We start from the raw sequence: 23,850 nt of genomic DNA, 5'->3' as shown, positions 1-23,850 counted from the left end.
CCACAAATTAACAATAGCAGAAAGTAAGGCGTGTCCTCCTTTCACATCAGTATTTAAAAGATGCACAACTCTCCTGACCAGGCTGCTGTTTTTAAAAGTAACAAAGGAACATACCTTGACTGTGCAAAGACATAAGTTGTGGTGGAGGTGGAGGCTGTGGCAAAGGAGCTGGCTGCGTGGTTGCTGGGCTTAATACAGCTGTGAACAAATCTTCAACATCCTTTCCTCCTAGCTCTGCAAAAACACTGTGCATGAGTTGGCTGGCATTGTTTACGGACTATATTTTATAGAAGACAACAAAGATTAGAACACATACCTGGGATTTTGTACAGTTTGCCAAGAATAGCACCTGGACAAAGTAAAGACAACACAGAATGAGTAATCATCAGAAGATGCAATAAAATTAATTCTGCAACCAAGTCCAAATAGGTATGCTACAATACCTATTTTTTTCTCTTTTGAGAAAAAAAGAGAAGATTTCTACGTAAGTTTTCTAGAAGACCAAGATCAAGGACAAAAAAATTACCATCTGTGACCATTTTGTCTAGTTCTGGACTGAGGATTCCGTCCAACTGTTCTTCACTCAATGGCCGTGAACTCTGGTTGACATTTGACTGAGGCAGAGAAGAAGGATCATCAGAGATGGGACCAATATCCAATCCAGCTGAAGGAAGAAAGAATATTAAGTTAGACATAAATAGTAAAATTTATTGGCATAGAATAAAAAGCATAAAACTTTTTATTCCCCCTATAGCTGAGCTATCAACTAAACCAAGACTTTCTCAGATTTGAAAGGTAAGGCAAAATAAGACATTCATTAGAAAAAGCAAACAAAATTGCCCACTATTTACCTCCAGTTTACTGTATTGTTTGAGGAATGTTAACTGAATAGAATGCAACTGGAAGAATGGGAAATAAACTACTGAGTTGAGGTACAGCATGTTTTTGAGTGTATAGTTTTCAGTAAATAGTTCCACTATAACTATTTTTTGCATTTTAAAACAATCACACCAGTAGTCAATATGGTTCATCCTCATGTACCTTAAGGTTCACCCCAAATGGTCTTGTAATATTACATTAAATATCTACTGAAGTGCTGTTGAAGTGTAGTCAATGTCAAACAAGCTATAGCAGTTTCTGTTTCAAAAACAACTACTGAATATTCTGGGTTACATCAGACAAAGTGATTTGTTGGTACTGAGAAAACATAACTTACTACATAAATTTCCTAACATCCTTTACAAGTCAATAAATCTCTCAGATGAGAAAGATCCTTGAAAAAAGAACTACACACTTCAGTATTTAAAATATATTTCTGTATTAGATACCAAATAAAATCAAATTTAAAATAATGAAACATGCCGTTCTACTTATTGTCAACCTGTGTTTTACATAAAGTGATGAGTCATCATCCAGTGGAAACAAAAAGATTGATGCTGATTGCTTTATTCATGCTTTAATATATTCACATTGTTAAAATGCTTTTAATTTACAAAAGATACCACTATGATAAAAACTACACACTACTACTAGAAGTAATATTAAAATTAACAGTGGCAGCAAGAAAATGCATGGTTTTGTATCATGAAACACAAAAACTGAGAAAGGTTTTTAAAAGCCGTAAGCAAAACTTTATGCAGTACTCTTAAATGCAGAGTGCAGAGTTTATAGGTCGTGTTAGACTCAAACACCACAGAAAGAGTGGAAAATGAAAGCATGAATTAGTGACACAGTAAAGGAGTACTAGTTTCTACACATGCAGTTCTTTCAGCTAAAACCACTAGGAAAGATGACTACTTCTAACCATGGATCATCCATTGTTTAGTTTCTTACCAAATGGGGAGGGTGAGTTCTCAACCTGGAAAGTGCATAAATCAAGACCTACAGGACCCAAACCAGATAAAATGGATGATTATAACACGAAAACAAAAAAAAAGTAAAGAAAAAGCTGCATGCTGAAAAAAGCTATGCAAGTATGATAGACAACGGCAGCTACATTTTATTCTCTCTTAAGCAGCAAAGCAAAGAGCCAAGTAAAACAAAATGTTGAAAAGGTTGGGTGTTTTTTTTGGTAGAAGACAACAAAATCATCTCAAACCAAGGTATTCTTAACATATGAAAATTGTATCTGAAATCACCTAGAGCATAACCTATACAATACAACAAAGACATCTATAATAAAGAGAAAAAAAGAAAACAAATACCAGAGAGATCTTATAAACATACATACCCGAATGATCTCCAGACTTTACCAAATCATCAGAAAGTATTCCAAGAATATCATCATCAGTATTTAAGACCTCAGAAAGATCGGCTAAAGGATCGTCGGTGCTACCTGTATAAGATGCAATAAATAAAATCAACCAGTCGTGGCATTTATACATGACTTTGGTGATGTACTATAGCTTGAGCTATAAACTCAAACACAGATTTACCAGTTATAAGGGCCTTCTATAGCAAGTCACTCTGGGGTGAGAGACTGTGCTGACTAGTCGTCCCCTCCCATTCAGTACTGTGGCCACCTTCACATGCTTACGTTGTTTAGTATTTTCTCCAATACCGTAAAAGTGTAATCAGTCATGTGGAAGAAAGACCGGATGGTTTTAGGGGGAAAAAACCCCAAGATCTAGTGAGAACTTGCAACCTAAGACACAAGGCCTATGAATGTAAAAGTCAACAAATACGTTTTATAAAGGACACAGCTCACAGCAAATCAACAGGGAATACTGGGGAAAAAAAAAAAGAAAAAAAGGTAAGAAAGTGATCAGTTACTTCTCTTACCACCACTATCTTTCTTAAGACTACGGAGCAACCAGTTACTACACCCTGATAGGGAAGTAAAATGTAAGAGTAAGAAGCAGGAGTAAGTAAATGGAAATTGGAGATGCTATTTTTAAGATCAGAAGAAATCCTGAAGAAGTGAGAACAGCCAGAGGTGCAAATGTCATGTCTGTTTGTTGTCTAGAAGAAACTGGCCTGGTCCGAGCAATAAATTATTTAATATTAAATAATAAATTCTGGATATGATTATCTTCTTGACATCCAATTCATTAGAGAGAAATGACTCCAAATGGCCCATCTGGTTTTATTAACTAGTTTTTTTAGGACTATTACAGATGTTCAACATTTGAAGAAAATTGTTTGACAAATAAATAGAAGCTGACAAAAATATTTTTCAGAAAAACTGCAGACTATCATGACTACACGAGCAATCATTGCAGACCAACGAATCATGAAGAGATGGTAAAATATACAAATACACACATAATTAAACAGAGAAAAGGGATTAATACAAATCATACGATGTACGATGTGGAAAATAAATACGGGCAGGTTGAAGAGGGACTAGAAAGTCGAAGAGCAAACATATTTCATAGATATATGGGTTATCTTTCCCACTGTTACAACCCAACTGCCCCAGGAAAGTATTTCTAGCTTAATTCAGAGGCCTGGTGCCAAGCATTTACTTATATCATGAGGCTACTTTCCAAGCTGCTAAATTTTACAGTGATTTAAATGTTCTTTCTGCTGTTTTTCAGAGACAGCCCTTTTCCCTTCTACCATTACTGAAAGTCAAAACGAAAATGATTCTTCTTCACTTTACTATTTTTATTCTTTATTTTTACCCTTTGTAATGCAGACAAGATGATACCATCCTAATTAAATCATGTTTTATGTTTGCCACTCAACTAGGTGGATCGATGTGCCAGTGCAGACCAGTCCGTTTACACGTACATGAAGAATGTGGCTCCTATTGATATCAGGGGAAGTATTTAAAAGTGCCTTAAAACCACATCACTTCGTGGGTATAGTTTTTTGTGTACCCGATAAAAAGTACTATGAAAAGTAAGCTTTTAAACAGAACCTAGTCGTTGGGTTTTGGTTTTTTGTTTTGTTTTATTGTGGTTGGGTTTGGGGTTTTTTTTTTGAGATACTTGTTTTCCTTCTGGCAATTTGGTCTAATACCAGTTATGCAAGTAACTAACATCAGGCACTGCAAGGCGATGTTAATGACTTCAGCTGGCTGGTAGGCAAAGGATTCACTTTAGCTGTTCTTTAACTTTCCTCAGTTCTTACTGGAAGGCAGGCAAGTACCAGGGAGAAAAAAGCCCTTACGAAGGAAGCACCAAGACTGTATTAGCAGCCTTTAATTCTTCTGTAGTATTTTATGTTATGGTGCTTTTTTCCACAGCACTTAGTAATGTGCTTGGGAACAGTCCCTAAAAACTCAACTTCTAATTTGAATATGAATATATTGAATAAGTAGCTAGAAAGAGCTCAGGTGGAAAGATATAACTGAAGAGTTTACCACCCGTAGCTACAAACTGGCCGTGAATAAATTCAGGCTTCAAATTAGAGGGCTCCTAACTATTAAGGCAATCAGATTCTGTAATGGCCTTCCAATGAGATTAGTAGGTTGGAAAAAAGCTACCTGCTTTCACAGTGGAGCTTGTTAAGTCTATAAAAAGGCTGAATGTTGGTGATAGCAGAGGGCTAGACTCTATGATCCATAAGTCTCATATAAGACATCTAATCTAGAGCATATTTTTACATTTTTCTTCTATTTTTTCCCTTATTTTAATTCCATGTGTGCTAAATATTATCTTGGAAACAACTGAATCACTTTAGTCAGCTGCTTCAGATCAGAATCAATAGCTGGTCGACATCTGCTGCCAAACAAATAGCTCAGTACTGCTCATTAATTTGACTCTTTCAGAATGGAGATGAAAACTAAGACAAAGCAAAAAGGAAAATAATTTGCCTGTAATGCTGGTCTCTAAGAGAACACAGTTCTACTGCTATCTCATGATCCTGATTCCTCCAATGCATTTACTTTTATTATTTATGAAGTTCTAAAAGAATAAAACGCCTCTCCCAAGGCTGCAGCCACCGTAACATGTTTAATTATGCAATAACATATTTAGTTATAAAATGTCCCAGCAGCATTTGAATCAGTTGCACAGAGACTCAGATGACTCCTCTCCTTTTGTCTAGGAAGAATTTCTTCAGCATTCTCTGGAGACCCTACTTGAACAGATGACTTTTTCAGCACCCCTAGAAAAAATACATTGAATTTAAGCTATTTCAAACTAAAGGAAAGATCACGTTGCCAGAGCCTTCACAGAACACACCTCACCAAGTGGCCTCTTTTTCATCAGACACACCCACGTCAAGAAACTCAAGAGGGATGCGGACAGTCCCCAGACCACTCAGGATACAACAGATCCCAATCACCACCTTCAACTGTACCCATGAACAGCCAGGGAGACCCTGGAGATCTGGTGCTCTGCGTTCCCAGTGAGCAAGCCTTTGCACTCTGCTCTAGCACTGTCTTGGAAATGATTCTAAGGGTTGGTCCCATGCAGAACACACTGTGCAGTGTGCCACACATTACAAAACCACAGGAAAGGTGAGTCTTGTAACTGAAAACAACTGCAACCTCTTTGCCAAACAGAAATCAGGACTGGGAGCCTAAAGCTCGCTTCAGTCACAGTTACTAGAAGCTAATAGTAAACAAAGGACTCCAAAACCCCTCTTCTGGCTGGCTCTGCCAATCCCCATCACTACTGCAATCTTGTCTAGCAAAAGCTTCAGCTACCCTTAACCAAGCTCTAAGAATAAACAGTCACAGAATGCGTCACTGAAATGCACTGTCAGTTCACGAGCAGACTGAACACATCACTGTTCAACGCCTAGCAGTCCTATGCACATGTTGAAAAGCAAAGCAGATAGGATAACTTCTTTAGATGCTTGAGAGCTCTTTGGAAGATGAACAAGTATATCTAACGCTTAATCCTGGGATTAAACAAGTGGAGTTTCCTAGAGAAGAACATTTTCCTTGTGGAAAAGACGTATCCAGTTAAGCAAGGACTCTCACAGGAGTCAGAAATCCTTGTGAGAAATGGCACTGTAGGAAAATAACACAGTCGGTAACAACACAGTCCTAAAGCCTCCCAGTGCAGCGAATAAAGCAGTTCATGTTGTTCCTGCTCCAAAGACAGGTCTGTATCGAAACGACGAAAATATCACAGGTGCTCTGGGACACTGTTCTCACCTCCAGCTCCTCTGCAATACCAGCCAGAAGGGAAGATGTGACTGTTGCTAGCTCAGCAGTTAGCCAATTTACCAAGGTCTCCACCACTCAAAATGAATCTGTCTCTCTCACACGTGTGGATGCTATTGTGGAAAGAACTGTCTCCCACAAAGTCACAGCGAAAGAGTTCAGAAAAATTGCACTGGAACTGATCAATACTGGCAGATGACTTCACCCACTGGCGCTCCAACTACAACAAACAGCTCCGTCTGGACACAATTTTGGCTGGAAATCTGAACAGTTGAGAGACAATTGTTGAGAACACTCCTATGGCCAGAAAGCACTGTCCTTTGAGTCTCTCAGATATAAAATGGGAAAGACAGTAGGTTATCCACTAAAAAAGTTGCTAGCGATTTATTTATTAATAGCCACCTCGTTATGATTTATTTCTGAATAAAAAGAAGAGGAAATGACAAAGTTTTACAACTTTGCTTATTCATAAAGAACAGGTTTTTTTTAAAATTCCTTCGAACTTTGGAAAAACAGAACACTACATTAACATCAAGTTCATGAATTTCTAAAACCTTATACTACCATAATACATGAACATTAGTGACTTTAATCTTGCAGTTGGATAGGCCAGCAAAGACTTCTGAATCTGTATTTCTCTGGCTTCAAAAGAATGCTGGGGTGAAAAAAAGTCTATGTGAGCATATCTTCTTGTAGTGTTGGAACCAATGAAACACAGACCTTGAAACACTCCATTTGCAGTGGTTTCCCCTTCAGGGGAAGTTAACTTTTGCATTCTCTATTACTCACAATTTCAATTGCATATCAATGTTTAATTATAATGCAGCTTTTTGCTTTTCATTTAGCAGATTTGCACCAAGTAACAATCACAAATAAGCAACCTTTCTTCAAGTGACTCTCTGGACACGGGAAACTGTATCAATGTGTGTAAACATTTTTAGATGGAAAAACTTGTGAGGACGAGCTGAAACACAAGCCACAAATTAACTAATATACACAAGAAATAGAAACAGTTTTTAAAAAAATACAGAATGGTAAGACACCTGTAGCTAACAGCATATACTACAAGAAACACAGAAAAAAATAATTTGGAGGGGACAGTAAGGTTTTCGCTTTTAATTGCTCCTTTGTGTGAAGCTGCCCTTTCAGCAGCACTTTACAACTCTCTGGCTATTTGCAAAACTCTCAGCAGTAACTTCAGTAAGGTTTTGCAATAGCAAAAGCAAAAGATTGCCTAGGGGCTACAAACTGTACCTGGAAAGGGCACTCATGTTCAGAAAGGACATGGTGAACCAAAAATTCCGAGGAGACTGGCAACCTAAAATAATCTAAAACATTAAAGAAAATAAAAGTTGGATGATATTAATCCAACTAATATTCACTAGACTACTAAAAATATCTTTTAATTAGAGTATTTTTGTCGTCTTCTATAATGGATCTGTATGCTTATTCTTACACAGAATTAATTTTCACGGATTTTATAGACATGGACATTACAGTCAACGAGTTTCAGATCTGCATTAAGTGCCAATTGTTGTGCCATTCACTGCTCCTTCTGAAACAGCTAGAGCCCTCGAGCTGAATATCACTGATTATCAATGTAACCTAACCTCACAAGGACAGTTAATATACAGAATGTTGAAAAATACATCAGATAAACATTGTGAGAAAAGTGGAAAAGAGAGTGGAAAAGCCCCAGTTGCAACAACAAAATCGAACTACTGAATTATCACTAACTTTAGCTTTGTATACCTTGAGGTCCCAGTTTTGCCTGAGCTGGAGTGGAGGTTGAGCTAAGAAGGGGGTCAGATGAAGGATCCAGGAAACTGGTGGTCAGATTTGTTTTACATGAGAGTGGAAGTGATTCTTCAGGTAAGTTATCTAGGCTCATCTTGTTTTGTCTACTGGTATCTAGTAGGTCTTTCCCAAAGAAAGCTTCCTGCAAAGAAGACAAAATGATTCAGTGTAGGAAGAACACTGTATCTATTGAAAAAGTTGGGTAAATGACAAAGTTAAAATTAAAAGCCAATGATTACTAGAAATAAAAAACATAGTCTGTCTCACATGCCTTCCAGTATGGCAGTATCTCTTCCAGGCTATGAAGCATGGATACAGTGGATACAACTTATCTGAGGTGGCTACATTATTAATATTTTATGATTAAATTAACAAATTATATAGCAAAACTATAGTCTTCTTATGTATATGTGGCACAGACAGTGTACCAATATGGTGTTATTATGCATCACAAGTTTTTCAATATTTAAAATATTTCTCCTTGCACAAAAAGGACAGCTGAAGAAGTGGAATACTACTGGGCAACTTGATCAAGGCCACACAAGAAGTTTATGAAAAACACGCAAGTGCACTGTGGTCTAAATTCTAGAACGACCATACACTGCGTTTCAGTTAGCACAAAATCATCCTAACGTCAAACTGCGTAACACAACATCTAAAGATGTTTAACTTACATTAGTATCTTTTAAAATATTATGTGACAGCTATCACTCACCTAAGCCTGAGTACTCAGTAATTTGACAACAACCTATCAAATTTTCAAGCCAATTTTTATTCATTATATAAGAACTTCTTCTGTTTTCATGTAGTCTTTAAAATCTTGATTTAGGATACAGCTGCTAAAAATAAAGCTAAAGATAGATTTTTCAGTATCAGTTATTCCAACATGAGCAAAAGAAGAATCTAAGAAATATTCTGTTTTACAGGAGTAAAACATGCATTAAGAAAAAAAATATTTATCCTTATTAATCCAAAGGAAATGCTGATTAAGTATTTTCTTTCCAACTCACTTCCTCATTTATGAAATACAAATTATTTTTAGACAGAAATTGCTCTGCCTCTCTGTCAATTCTTTGCTTTCAATCCCAGTATAGTCTATGCCATGAAGTTTGGTTAACATCTACAAGATAATAAAGTTTTAATGAAAAAGGTGGCTGAGAAGAACAGCGAGCCAAATAATGTTCTCAGTGAGATACATATATAAATGAGTCAGTTTATAAACTGGTTGAAGGTAGGTAAGTTGCTCAATCACCATTAATATCCTGGTTACTAGCCACGACTGCTACCTCTTACCTGCTAGGGACATCACAGAATTAATGGGGGGGGGAAAGAGCAGAGATTACTGTGGTAGGGAGATGCAGGGTATATAAAACCACAAAACTGTAGGAAAACAAGTTTCTCCTATCAAATCATGTTCTATAATCTTCTGAAAAGAAAAATTAGTATCTTGAGGAAATGGCATCATCAGGCTAAGACATCCGACAGAGCTGAATGCTGAAAACGTCATCTGTCAGTTCAGAGAGAAAAGAAAGGCTTCTTCAGCCCCCACCTCCGCTATCAGAACAAGTAGAGATCTATACATTGAGAAATAACACCAGAGGACTGGAGATCTAACATAATATACAGCTTTCTGTACAAACTTACGAACATTCTTTACAGAAAACCCATTTCATTTCAATGATAAATTGGGAATCGGAAAAGAAACATTAATGGTTTAAATGAACTATGAATCAACACACATAAAGATCAGGTTTTTAAATGGACTTACACAAGAAATATACCAATAGCTTTACCTGCAAGTAGGCAGGAAAGGTTTCTTCAAGTTTATTTTTCTTTTTTCTGTAACGCTTTTTTATTTTCTCAGTACTCTCAGAAGCTGGGGTAGACTCCTCAACTGGAGTGTCTGGCAGCTGTTCTGTCCAACCTAAAAAGTAACATTCAGGCACAAATACATAAAATACTTGGTATCTTGCTCTAAAGGTACAGTGGCAGCATACCTAACGTATCTTGCTACCTATCTGGGTGCAGGGGTTTACTGAATATCACTCTATGTGTATTCTAAAGGCGGCTTTTATGTAGCCAGCTGTGAACTGCCACCTGATCATCTGGGCTCTGGCAGTAAGGAATACCATATGTGATACTAGTCACATCACTACCTTGTTGTACCTCCCTGGCTGAAGACAGACCTTTCACTTTCATATCTCAAGCCACCAAAAAATTTGGTAATTTGAGAGAAATTATAGATGCCATTCAACCAGATGTTTGAAAGATAATTCCACTGAAGTAGTATCTCCAAAATCATCAATGTTGAGTTACACATTAATCACCTTTCAGTTTATACACTAATTTTTCCCAAATTCAAAGTAAAAAACTCTTTTTTTTAAATTCGAGAAAAGACTGTCATATAAATAAGGAACAGGCTACAAAAAGAAATCTATAAAGAAGCCCTTCAAGAAAAATTACACATTTATTCAGCTATCATATTCCAAAGTGGCACTGTTTTTTCTAATAAACACAAAAGCACACAGTGCTCATCAATCATTCAGTATTTTATTTCAGCAGACCAGGGAAAACACCACAAGTAAAAGCAGAACTTTTTAAGTCCTGCTACTTCTGTCTCACCAAAGCTAATTACATGAAGTTAATGACTCTGGGAAGTTATTTAAGAAACTATATTATTGTCGTAGTAAAATCAGCTATGCTTTGTACTGTAGTAATCTCTTGTACCATATTCGGAGGACAGCAAGTAGAATGAGGCTGATCAACACTGTGACCTCTGCATTGTTTGAGAGTGAGCTTTTGCAGAGAAAGGGGGTGGAACACGACAAGAGCAGCAAAAACCTTGGTAAGGCTGATGAGTACTGGCAGCTGAGAAGCAGGCTCTCAGCAAGCTATGATGATTTAAAACATACAAAGATTTTCTGAGGTTTTTTTTTTTTTCTTAACAAGCAATTGTGCCTGAGCAGACAAAAAGAAGCCCAAACTTTTAACTGAAGAATACTTGTTTAAGAATACCGCTTTTTAACAATATGCATTGTACGGTTACCCAGAACGGGGAATTAACTTTTTAGCCATTTTTATTTTCACTTAAAGGAGCAGATCCCTATAGAAATTAAAGGCTTTAAAGCAAAATTTTCAGCACTACCTGAAACCATGTAGTATACTACACTGAAATAATATTTACAAAGCAGAAAAACATAGCTATAACACTAATATTAAAGAGAAAGCAAGCACTAGATCTGAATAGGGGACCTAGCTAGAATACTGGGTTGCACTGATAAAAGAAATGTGTTGGCTTCATGAAGTAGTTCTACAGATGCAAGCAAGGACAACATTTAACTATTAGTTTTTAATACTGCCTGGATGCTGTAGTAAAGACCCAGTCTCCACCATGTTGTACAGATACATAGCAAGAGACTGATCTGGCTCTAGAAAGGTTAAAAACACAATAGCTAAACAGACAGGAGAGAATAATAGGAGAAATCAAAGGGCAGAGTCTTCTAACTGAGATGATTATCAGCAGACCTTTAGAAGCAGCTGCCTCCTTCTACTGACTTTATATGAAACAGGCTCTGAACTAAACATATGCCACATCTCATCTTAATGATACCTCAATATTTTCTAGATTAGATAGTGTGAACAAATCCAGATGGATGAAATAATTTAGTCTAATCACGCATAGCAAGCAAGAGAACAAGGCCTATAAACAAAATCTGACTTCTTATTAGGTACCCAATCTACTGAGTACTACACTGTCAGAGGCATTAAAATGGCTTTGCTATGAGAAGACAGACCAACCCGAGTAGGTTTATTAATATTTACATTCATTACATACCATTACAAATTAATATGGAATGATTTTTTTAAAATAATCTTTCATAACATAAAGTGCGAGGGTAGCTTATGAAACTCTCAGATATCCAGTTTAAAATAAGAAGGAATTATTTCTTCATGCAACAATAATATATTGTTGAACTCACTAATATATAATTTTCCAGAGCATAAACAGATACATAAAAATATCAGACACATTTGTGGAACATGGAACACCGGTGAATATTAAAACTGATGGTCCAGAAGACACCTCTGGATCAGGACTACATCTGGAGGAAGGTGTATCAGAAAGAGGACTGCTCTAAACCTACCTCATTTTTTTACACTTCTTTCTGTCTTCTACTGGTCAAAGCTAGGCTAAACAGAGCTCTGACACAATACAGCAGTCCTTATAATCCTCACTATTTATCTCCCACAATAGCCTGCAATTCATTGTTTCAGTTTCTTTGTAAATCATGGGCTCTGCTGAAATTGTAAGTATGTAGGAATGAGTATTTTCAGTTGAATTAATAAAGCCGTCATGACAAACACAAAAAACTTTTTCCTTTGTAGCACATTTCTGGAAACAATTGTATGTTGACGAGTTGCATTATTTTTATTGCATTAAGCATGAACAAAAATTTAAAAACAAGTTTCTGCACTTACCTTCATCTCTGCCAGGCAACTGCTCAGAAACAGATCCAGAAGAATCTTTCCTGGAGAGAGATCTTTTAGTCTTCCCCTGCCCCGTGCGACTTCTCTGACGTACCATAAATCCACCGATACCTAACAAGGAAGCAAAAATTCAGTATATTCATTAAAACTATGTTTCATAGTAAGAATGAGAGGTCTAAGAATGAATCTGAGATACTTAACAAGCTTTCATTCGGAGTTTTACAGAACATTTCTGAATTTTAATGTCTCGCTGGGTATATCCGTAGTTGTTAAAAAGGATCAGAATTTTAGGACTGTAAAACATCCACAAGAAGTTCAAATCACCAAACCTGGCAACTTTCAGATGTTGGTCTTCCCCTCCCTTGGCAAGCTGATGAATTGCTAGAATTAGAAGTCAATCTACCAAATGAAACCTATTAAAGAACCTTAAAGGATCATAAAAAAACTCTACAAATTGCTCTAGAGAGCCCACCACTCCAAATGATGGTACTAGAGAAGGACATATCACAAACCAAAAAGATAATTAATCAACATCATATTGCCTGAAACTCCAGAATCCTTCACTAGAGATTGACTGCAGTGCTCCTGATCCTTTACAGTTGGTGTCTATGTACATACATGCACCAGCTTCAGGTTTGTTTCATTTTTCAGGGCAATTGTTGGCTGTAGAAAACTAATAGATGGCTGCTCAACTCATGATCCAAAACCACTCCAAGCAAACGAAACTCTCTTCTCTTGAGGACCCAGCAGTAGAAATAAATAGCTTGTTGAGGTACATTACTTGTAGAGAAAACGGCAATCTCTGTTAAGTGATGTGGGTTTGTACCACCACTTCCCCAGGATGCGACCACGATGGAAGGCAACAGACACATGGGCATGACCTGCTGAGACAAGGCTCTTACTCAGCAGTGTGGGAAATGACATGGGGAGGTTAAAAGGTGGTAGAGATCTGTTTAGCTATTGACAGAGAAGCAAGAGAAACTGGACCATGTTGTAACTCCTGCTTCCTTTCCTTCCTTCACTGTATTCCTTGCCTTCACCTCCTCAATCATTTCATTGCCTCTGTTCTCCTCCCCTACTATCTTCATAATCAGAGGATATGGCCCGTTACAGCAAGCAGGATGGGTGTGACTGGTGAAAACAGTATTTGTGACTGCAAAGACTACAATCAACTTATCCACAGTAGTGGGAGGCTGCATAATGAAACACAAAACCAACACGTTAACACAGTTATGACATATAACATAAATGACTCTGAGACATACCAAGGTATGTGATACAGGGGCTCTTCAAAAAGCCAGGCAGTGTCTCAGCAGAGCTTATTATCTTGGGTTCAGTTTTAGCCCTAACAAATCAGAGCTACTTCCTACGGAGTCATTTAGGTACCTCTAGCTTTTTCTGCCTGGAGACTGCTCAAGTGTTTCTGCAGCCGGGACACACAGTCAATCCACAGTCAAGATAATTAAGACTCGATTGCACTAATAAATTAAAATAAATGAATTCATCCAATAACTGAATTCATTAAAATTCACTGTCAGAAGTCACCTGCAAATATTTAGTAGATTACTCTTATCAAATATTTCAGAAAATAAGATACCTGTAAAAAGTTCTCTGAAGTTCAGATATTACCAGATATATATACATACATATACACACACAAAAACTTGCCTTCATCAATTATATAAATACAGCACATTTTCCCATCAAGTTAAGAATCAATACAAGGTATGGATTTGAACTACTAACCAATAATTGACAGCACACTAAGAACAGGTGTACTGCTGAGCAGCAACCTTTGGGAATGTATTTTGGTAAGAGGACTAAAAACTATTTTAAATAGAAAAGGTAACAAAATCTAAAAATCAACAATTAGCAGTAGAATACTTCAGAATTCCATACTGTTTTCTAATTTATTTTTTTAACTATATAGGAAAAAAGTGTTAAATCAAACAAGGGACACACAATCATATAAATTATCATATCCTACCAGGTCTATATGGTTTTCGCTTCCTTTTTTTAATCCCATCAGCTCCTTCTGCCACTTTGGTATCATCATCCACAGCCTCCCGTTCTGGGCTGGAATCTGATTTTCCATCACAGTCCATAAGATCCCCTTCTGCAGAAAAGAGGCAATGGTAACTTTAACTGGAAAAGGGAAAGAAGATATTTTTCCAACTTTTCTACATCTGACCGATTTCTGAGAAACTGATTGAGAATGACAGATTTTTCAAAAGGGTGACAGATACTCACACTCTCTAAACACTTTTGGGAAACCCACCCTATCTATATACAAAGACCCAGTATACACATACATTTCCTGTGAGATGATGTCTACACAAAACCAGAGAAAAAATGCTATAGTTACTATATGTGAATCTGAGAAATTTGCTTGGCACCCCTTTCAGAAGCTTGTGCTATCGCGTTCTCTAAGTGTCTGAGCAATTTCTAGCCATACCTCAAGGAATACAGATACAATTTACCATGCAAGATATATTTCCTTTTGTTCACTGTCCTCCTAAGTTTTGCTTGGTAGGGCTCTTTTTTATTGAGAAGACAGACTGAAAAACTGCAGCCTGCACTTGGAAGGTAATGTTTAATGACTCTTAGTTTAGAGGGTTCTTGACTTGAAGCCGTGTGACTGACTGAAAGCAGACTTATCTATGAAGAGGAATTTGACTTATATAATAGAAAATTCAGCCCAAAGGAACTACTCAGCCTTGAGGATGAAGACTGTAATTCTGAGTTAGAGTTTATATTCTGCGGGAAAGCAAGGTGGAAACAGATGTAAAGTATGATGCCATTAAAACACCTTTGGTGTTAAAGAGAGAGGGAGTTCTGTTTCTGATATCCCCAAATGTCAATACAATAACGACCTTACATCTTCATTTTATTGTAAAGCTTTTGAAACGTTAAATATACTCTCACCCCTGAAAAGATATTGGAATTCCGATTCCCTGCTTTGGATTTAGGTGCATAATTCTGTATGGTCTAAAACCACATACAGTTTTAAGAGGGAGAAATACTGTTGTAACAGACAGAGCTGGACTCTCTCATACCACTTCTGCTGTAGCAGAACTACAGCCCTTGCTCTTCCCCAGGCTGGGTCACGGACCAGACCTTCCCATCGATGAAGACTTTTCTGAGTTCTACCAACAAAGCTGGTGGCTTGGCAAAGGCAGTCCCCACTGACCACCACAGCCAACTCCCTCCTCCCCTTAAGAGCATGGGTGAGCCCTCTTTGCAACATGTCCACTTCTGGCATTAGATAAACCTGCTTGAGTGCTAACGTGTCCTGCTATACAAAGCAGTATGCCGAATGCTAAACCCCACAGTGGTCCTTCCCATTTACTTACAAAGCGTAGCTCTACAAACAGTAGCAGAAAAGCCACATTCAGTCTACCAAAGCTGAAGCTCCCAAAGCAAGCTGAACTTTCAAGTGGACTTTAAAATGTGGAACACCTGATGAAATGTCGAACCTGATGAAAGCCTATAGATGAGATGGTAACAAAATTACCACGAGCTCAGTTTTCTCAGATACAGCCTCTTTTTTCCACCTGGAACTTTAGAGTCGAAGTAAGGGTTATTCCTGTTTGCCTGGAATTGCTATGCTATGTTGCTCCAATCAAAGCCATGGCACAGCTTTATTCATCCTCATGCTCATACAAAAATTTCAGACTTTCAGAGAACAGGCACTGATCCACTCTACAGAGCACATGTAGAACTTCCAGGAAATCCAGCCAATCTACCATGTACATGCTGTGCTGTTACCGTCACGTATATGAATGTGCTCTAACTCTCAAAAAGGCAACAAAAGGTGATCAGAACGGAAACTGAAGTCTGTGGAAGCTTTGGCTCTCCCTTTCATACTCTGCTATTACATTTATATATCTTATTATCTAGTTGAAAAGGGATACCTATAAAAGCCAAGAAGCAGATAATGAAGTTAGACAAAGTTATCTAGAAAACAGGCATACGTTTGTAAAAGTAAAGATGATTAACCACTGAAAAAGAACAACAAGGGAAGTGGTTAATTCTCTATCTTGATGCCTTCAAACCAAAATCAAAAGCTTTTTTGCTTTCAACAACCCATCTGATGGACTGAAAGTATGAGACAAAATTTAAAAGTCAGTGTAATGCTAGGATAATGTACCAAACCCTGTGAATACTGAAGGAAATGAAAGAAAAACAACTAGTTACCTGTTTTAAAGGTTATAAACAAATAAAGGAAAGCAATTATAAAAAAAATACACTTCTAGTCAACAGCAGATGGTAAGAATGTGCTAATCAAACAACAGGAACAATACTTTTATCAACAAGTTAACACTGAAACTGCACTGATGGTTAAACTACCCAGTTATCTCAAGTACACTCTCTGTATCTAAAAAAAGCTTCTTATGACATTTAATCTGATTAACGAGGCAATGTTGCATAAACAGAAAGCACTTTAGATTGTGGTGAGGTGGGGTGCCTCTGTTCCTCTGGTAACAGACACCTGCATGACTAATGTGGTGACTTTCACACCTGCCATTTAAGTAAGCCTTTCCTCAGGCGATGGATTAACACCTATTCTACCAACACACTTATCAGGATGTACAGCCAGACCATGGCAAAAAGGACAGGAGAATGGTATTGCACCATGCTGGCTGCTGTTTCTAGTGTTGAAGAGCAGGGATTTGAGGAGTGGGGCTGGCTGCTCCTACATGTTTTTCCCACTCTCATCTCCCATGTTCGGTCTTCTCTGGCTGGGGCTGCTGTGCTTGCTCAGCTGTGAGGGAAGCAGATGAGACAAGTACTGGTGGCCCTGGGACACGTGGATCTTTACTCCATGTCTAGACTTGTGGCGGAAGGAGCTCTCCCAAGGGCTTCTACCACTGACTGAAATGCCATCCCCAAACACAGGGATGCGTTTGGGTAGGCAAGCGTTAGCCCAGATCCCTTCATCTCTCATCAGCCTTGGAGGCCACAAAAACACTGTTAAATCTTCCCCTCCCTCCATAATATACGGATACCCCATCCTGGAACCTGAAATCCTTTGGTAGGACCCTACACACAGCATCATCTACTTGAACTAGAGCAACACCCAAAATTCACTTCCAAACTCCAATTCTGTCTTAAATTCTACTTTGGAGATGAGGACAAACAAAATGTTCATCTATGGAAATAGAAGGAAATTTTTTTTTTTCCTTGGACTCTCACGTCAGCCCACCTTATTTATTTCAGAAAAAGAAATACCCTCAACAAAGAGCTTTTTACTCCACTTTCCCCTTTGTTTTAAATACCAGCTTTACAGTGATCTACACGTTGCTCTGCTGAGCCAAAGTTAACACTTTCAAACAGCGTTTACACTAAATTTGAGAACCTCCAAACACACTTGTACTCAGTGCATGCACAATATTTCCCACAGGTAACCCAAGGATTAGACAGAAAGGCAAGTCGTATTTCCAGTGTTGCCAGCCTCAGAAAGGTGAGTTTCCTATAGGATGGATGACTCAAACAGAACAACAAGAAAAATCCCTGAAATGGACAACAAGCCATGACTATTGTTCAAGTAATTTCCATAAAACACTTTCTGTACAGAACATACGAGTATCAGTATAATAAAAACTCTCAAGGATATCTGCAATACATACATGTACTGCAACACTCCAAGATACAAGACATGCCAAAAGTAGACTGCTACCTCTACTGTCATCCATCTCCCCATCTCTTGAGTGTTCTGACTGGGCATCTGGGGGTGTCTGAAGCACAGCCACACTGTTCTGATTTATAATCTTCAGTTTAAGCTTTGGTTTCGTCCGTTTTCTTCTCGGTACTGTAACAGTTAGGCTCTGTAACTGAGACATGCCGGATTCTGTCAAGCAGACTCCATCCTGGGTGTATGTCTTCGGTGGGTCTATAAAAGTTAAATGAATCATAACAGCAATATAAAACTCTTTAATTTACAAGTCTTAGATTTTTAGGACTAGCACTTTTAAGAGTTAATAATCCACATGTATGGAGCCGATTCATGAGTGAGGAAATTGGTATAAATAAAACAGAGATATCCGATACTGTCTTACAAATTACAGTTACAGCTTTATAATTTAGAGTCTGATGTCAAATCCAGCAACAATCCATTATATTGCTACAAAACAACTTACATCAAGGACTCATTAGAAAGAAGGATTTGATTATGGAAACTGGTGCCTTGCAGGGTATTTCTGTATCCCTGGCACTCACAGAAAACTGTGCAAGTCTTACTTTGGGTCCCTGTTCCTTATCGGCCAAGGCCCTCATCCAGCCCTCAGCACTGTACCTTCATCTTATTAACGACCTTAAGCCTCCCAGAACTCTTGGTAACTCAGACAAGTTATTAGCCCTATTTTATAGGCAGACAAAAACCAAGTTATATCAAGTGAGCTGCTCAAGATCAAATTGGAAATCGTGGGTAGAGCCCAAGACCTGCAAGACTGCTTCCTCCTCAAGCTGTTACATGACAATTGAGTCTATCGATACAACTCTAACATTCCTTAATTCACCATGTAGAAAGGCACTGTCACCTGTGCTGGGGCCCTGCGAGTGGAGGTTTGGGAACTTTTAGGGAATTACCAAATAATGAAGAGACTGCAATGATGCTTCTGCTCTTTGGAGCCAATTAAATAATGATTTGATAACACAGTTTCTGAAAACATACAAACATCGTAACATTTGTTCCCTTTAACCAAAAATGTTTTCTTATGTTAAGGTCTCACACCTCAAAACACAGCTGGTTCTGAACACAATGCTTCCCAGATGACTGTCTTCTTACGTTGAACTAAAAAAGAGTGTTTGCTTTAAAAAAATCATATACTCTTTTTCAGATTGAAGATTTGAGGGGTGAACCTTCTCTCAGAACTACATTTGTGCAGTATCAAATGCAAAAAAATTCTGACACAATGGAAACTGTCCTAACGTGATGGAAGCTGTTAGGTACTATCATTATAAAAAGTGACCTGTGAGCAGGCTTGTCAAGATTCTAATTTCCTAGCACAAACCAGACAAATACAGGGAAGTTGTGTCCTCCTACAGCTCGAGCCTGTAAACATTTGTGTACATGCTTGACTCAGCCTCACTGTGTTATCACCGCTAATATTAAGGCAAGCAACTAAGTCTGCAGGATGAAAGTATACTTTAAAGTAATTATTATTATAGTGCAGGTATGGCAGGCAAAAGAGAAGAAAGAAGAGCGAATGAGAAAAAAAAAATGAAAAGCATGCTGCAGTAACTAAAGGATAGTTAATGCTGTGTGTTATAAAATCACAGAAAAAGGAATTTTTGTCTCATGTAAAAATATACCCTTAAAATATGCTAAATGATCAAAGATTAAGCGTTTACATTCTTTACCTAGTTCTTTTGATTTTGAAATAATCTGAGCTCCAACTGATGAATCACAACAGTCCAAAGAAGGCACTGAAAAATATAAGGAAAATAATTTCAACTTTTAAAAATGGTGACTGGATTTGAACTGAAACTATCAACTAATTTTCCTTCAGACAGCTCTCAAACTCCCTAATTGATACTGTTGGCAACATTCACTAGCACCTTTAAAATAAAAGTGCTTTTCAGCGTCACAGAAGATGTGACTACAAAACAAGCCTGATACAAACTGAAGTTCTCCAACTTCCTAGAGCCAAGAACGGCACTGGAATGGCACTGAACTCGATGGTAAATGATCTCCTTCTACTGGACCCAGGGCAAATGAATACACTGGATCTACTGGATTGGAAAGTAACCTCTACACTAGTCATGACGTCCAGGTTTTACTGACCTAAGTGTGAAAAATGGGAGGACTTTGTGAATTGGGTATTGACTGCTGTTGTATTTCCCCAAGGAGGGGCAGGCACACTCCGACAGCTTTGCACACAAGATTCTAGATGTGTCTATGCTGTCAGGTCTCTTATACAACACGTATGAGAAGGCTAATATGTCTGAGAACAGATGATACAAGTCTTGTTGAAGTTAGATAGGGTAATTCTTATTCAAGATAAGAATATCGATAAATGGAACAGCACAAACCCAATTTAAAAACTACAGCTTGTGCGCTTCAGGGAAGCACTGGAACAGTATGACTGAACAAATAATGATCAAAATGTTCTACACCACTAGGCTACTGTTGTTGTGGGTAGAAATGCTCTTCCCATCTGCCTTAATTACAATAATCATAATCACGCTTCACTAACCTGTGATGTGCAGACTAGACTTTTAATATTAGTAGTGACTTTTCAGAGATTATGTAGACAGAGTAAGTAAAGTGAAAATTAGAAGCTTCTACCTCGCAAACACTGAGAACTAGAATCAGAAAACCTGTTAGTTTGGCATGGTTAGCGTTACCATATAGGAAAGTTTATCCACGCTTTTTTCTTTTTTTGCCTAGAAGTCTTATCCACGCTGAATTTAAGACTCAGACAAACATCTGGAGTATTTACTTTGCATCTGCCACACAAGATGAGACCACTGAGGCAAAGCACCCATGGGAAGTTCAGTGTTTCTCAGACATGTCAGACCACTGCACGTGTGCTGCTGCTGACCATCTCACACACAGTACGGGAGTCGGGGGCAAGACTAGGAAAAGCACAAAAGCTTCCAAGTAACACTTAAATTCTTTGCTAAATACAATAATGAATATGAAATCTAGAGGATGCTTTCTAAGAATATAAAAAAATTTAAGGAAAGTCTGTCTTCAAAAACTATAGTCCTTTAAAAGTTTTATGTAAGGTGTAACTGAAGTATATGATATAACCTACAGAAAACCAATATTCCATGCAATTAAGTAAATGAAAGTAGCCTATGAGAATTACTGAAAAACCGATACACAAGACTGGAAGGAAAAGACAAGGAAGAATACAAATTGAAAATGAGATTTTGAAAGAAACACTGAGCTGGAGGGAAACAAAAAAATACAGGACAAGCTGCAGGATGGAAGATACTCAAAAGCACTGAATTGAAACAACAGAAAAAAGGCAGATTGTAAGAAATACTCAAAGTGGAATAAGACGTCATCTGTCCATTTAATTGGTTATAATTTACAAGATGTTTTAAGACAGAGATAGCAATTATTGAATTGGACTCTAACGTAAACAAATTCAGAAAGACAGCTGTGAATGGGAATTTGAAATCCTTATTTAAAAGTCAAACAACAGGGAGAGTTCTTCTGGTCCAGGTCAGATCATGAACAATTTTAGCTTTGGAGACTGAATAGAGTTGAAATAGTCAAATAAACAAGCTGATAGTGACAGAGGTGAGGCCTTCAGAGACCAACTCACAAAAGCTGCACAAACAAAGTGTTTGAAGACAGTATCAAACAGACTTCCAGAAAAGGAGCTAATGAGAGCGCAGATTAAGGATTAAAATCAATAAAATGGGTAATAGAGAAACACAGTACTGTTAGAGAAAGACTATTCAAGGGAAAAAAATAAAAATTGAACAAAAAAGTGCTTTCTGAGACACTTAGCTGAAGTTCAACCAAAATTATTACACTTACTTGCAAAAGGGTTTAAATATGCTCAATATTGTACAGCACTTAGTAGCTTCACTTGAAAATAAATAATTGCACAGAATACAATACGATGAGAAGAATGACAGTTTCAAAAAGAAAGGGGCCTGCCATTTGTAAGGCTGTAATAGAAAAGAACAATTCTAGGAAGAAATGAAATCATCATAAAGGACAGAGTGAAATGGTTCATGTAGAAACACAACACTAACAGCACTATCGGATGCCTGCATAACTGTGTGCGTGATGCAGGGATTTCTTTCTAAATACAGTAACTTACAGGAACATAAGAGTTGACATAATAAACATGCCAAATAATAAAAAAATTCAAAAGTTAATTTTTTAGCATATAATGTTATGTTGCTTTTGTATCCTGTATTTGTAAAGTACATAAAGTTTCAGAATGAAGAAAAATTTAATTCAGTTTCATGAAAATTGTACAATAGAGGCTCCCAGTCATAATATGTGTATCACTGGCAGTATCGAGCATCTCTGAATGACTGAGTGATACGAACTCCTCGCTGCCTCTGTGGGCATGCTTACTTAAGCCACAGGAGGAATACATGCACACAGGCAGCTACCAGTAACTGAAAACCAGGCAGAGCTGGTCCCTTTGTCTCCTGCAGGGAAAGAAAAACAGCACCAAGGGAGGAGGAAGCTGGAGTATGTGGATGGAGGGAGGATGGGAGTCAGCGAGGAAGGGATGAAATTTGCAGATGGGGCATAAGACATACAAGGGCAAACGACAGAAAGGCAGAAGTGATGGGTAGATGGTCGAGAATTGCTTGTCTAGGAGTGAATGTAGATGAGAGATGCACACACCTCTCCTGAATGTGCGGGAATTACAGCACAGAGGAAAAGCTGCTGCTACCTAGTGCAGCTGCTAGTACCCAGTCATGATAATATTCAAGCAATATGAATTAGAAAAAAATTTCCACAAGGCACAGCAATATGCTGAGGGACATGTTATAACTTGAGACCATACTAAAAGGAACCTGATGAAACACTGATCAGAGATGATTATTTAGAAACAATCTAGTAATGAAGGTTTATGGTATACTACTTTGGAGCAAATCTTACCACATTCCGGCTTTTGATATTTATGTATGTTCAAGAAGAAAAAAACCTATTTATCTTTTATTTCTGTTTCCTGAAGAAGATGACTTTGTAAGATTATCAGATATCCATCTGATGTTCTTAAGATGAGACAGGGAAGAACTCTCATAAATCAAAAAGTTTCCATTTTCTGAAGCAAGAAAAATGGAAGCTCTTTCTCAATACCTACATGCTAGAAGTATTTACTCTTTACCAAGAGTAAACCCGCAACGTATTGGTAATTTAGTAGGTTGAGGGGCTCTTGCTTCTTTGACAAAGAAAGTAGTTAAAAAGCTTGTAATAATACTTGCAACACATTAATACCCTCTGTCAAATGGAAAGAGCAAGAACCATCCCAATAAGAAACACACAATATGGTATATTTTAAGCAGCTTTCTACTGTTAACTAGCATTTCTTTCTCTAAGTTTATTAAATGCTAATTGTTCTCACCTTGAAACAAAAAATTATAGGAAACTTTCAAAGAAGTTGTAGAAGAATTAATGAAAGACTGAAACATTTCATATAAAAGTACATGCAAGTATTTCTATGAACATGCATCAAATGACATATTCAGACATGCAACTGTGCAAATGTACACGTGTTAAAGAGGTATTATATATACTGAGTCAAAACATGAAAGAATAAGCAGAGAAACTTGTCTTATAAAAAAAGGTGAACAAAACCTGCAAAGAAACCTTGGGAACTCCCTAATATGTCTTGCAGGACTGGTTCCTATTCCTCGGAAGAAAAACCTAAGCAACACAACTTCATGAAGGTGTGCAGGAAGGACTAACTCAGGGGCCAGCTTATGCCTGGAAGTGAAACATCTCTGATACCATCTTGTGAAGTTGTTCCATCTCATATATTATGGGCTTTAATTATCTCTAAAGGGTAGCT

General features: G+C 37.6%; 1 protein-coding gene across 1 annotated transcript in view; it reads right to left on the bottom strand.

Moving 5' to 3' along the window:
• KMT2C (lysine methyltransferase 2C) overlaps positions 1–23,850 on the bottom strand; it is a 201,783-nt gene that overhangs the window by 39,740 nt on the left and 138,193 nt on the right. Inside the window, exons 22-32 of the mRNA XM_050891342.1 lie at positions 19,712–19,777; positions 18,030–18,242; positions 14,337–14,465; positions 12,341–12,460; positions 9,655–9,785; positions 7,817–8,003; positions 2,231–2,335; positions 1,834–1,881; positions 527–664; positions 317–349; positions 115–234 (exon numbers count right to left, since the gene is read on the bottom strand). Of these exons, the coding sequence (XP_050747299.1) occupies positions 115–234; positions 317–349; positions 527–664; positions 1,834–1,881; positions 2,231–2,335; positions 7,817–8,003; positions 9,655–9,785; positions 12,341–12,460; positions 14,337–14,465; positions 18,030–18,242; positions 19,712–19,777 (1,290 nt within the window). The remainder of the gene's footprint in view (positions 1–114; positions 235–316; positions 350–526; positions 665–1,833; positions 1,882–2,230; positions 2,336–7,816; positions 8,004–9,654; positions 9,786–12,340; positions 12,461–14,336; positions 14,466–18,029; positions 18,243–19,711; positions 19,778–23,850) is intronic.

Source organism: Gymnogyps californianus, chromosome 2 (genome assembly GCF_018139145.2).
Source record: "Gymnogyps californianus isolate 813 chromosome 2, ASM1813914v2, whole genome shotgun sequence".
Taxonomy (NCBI): Eukaryota; Metazoa; Chordata; class Aves; order Accipitriformes; family Cathartidae; genus Gymnogyps; species Gymnogyps californianus.
This window is presented reverse-complemented; position numbering and strand designations above follow the sequence as displayed.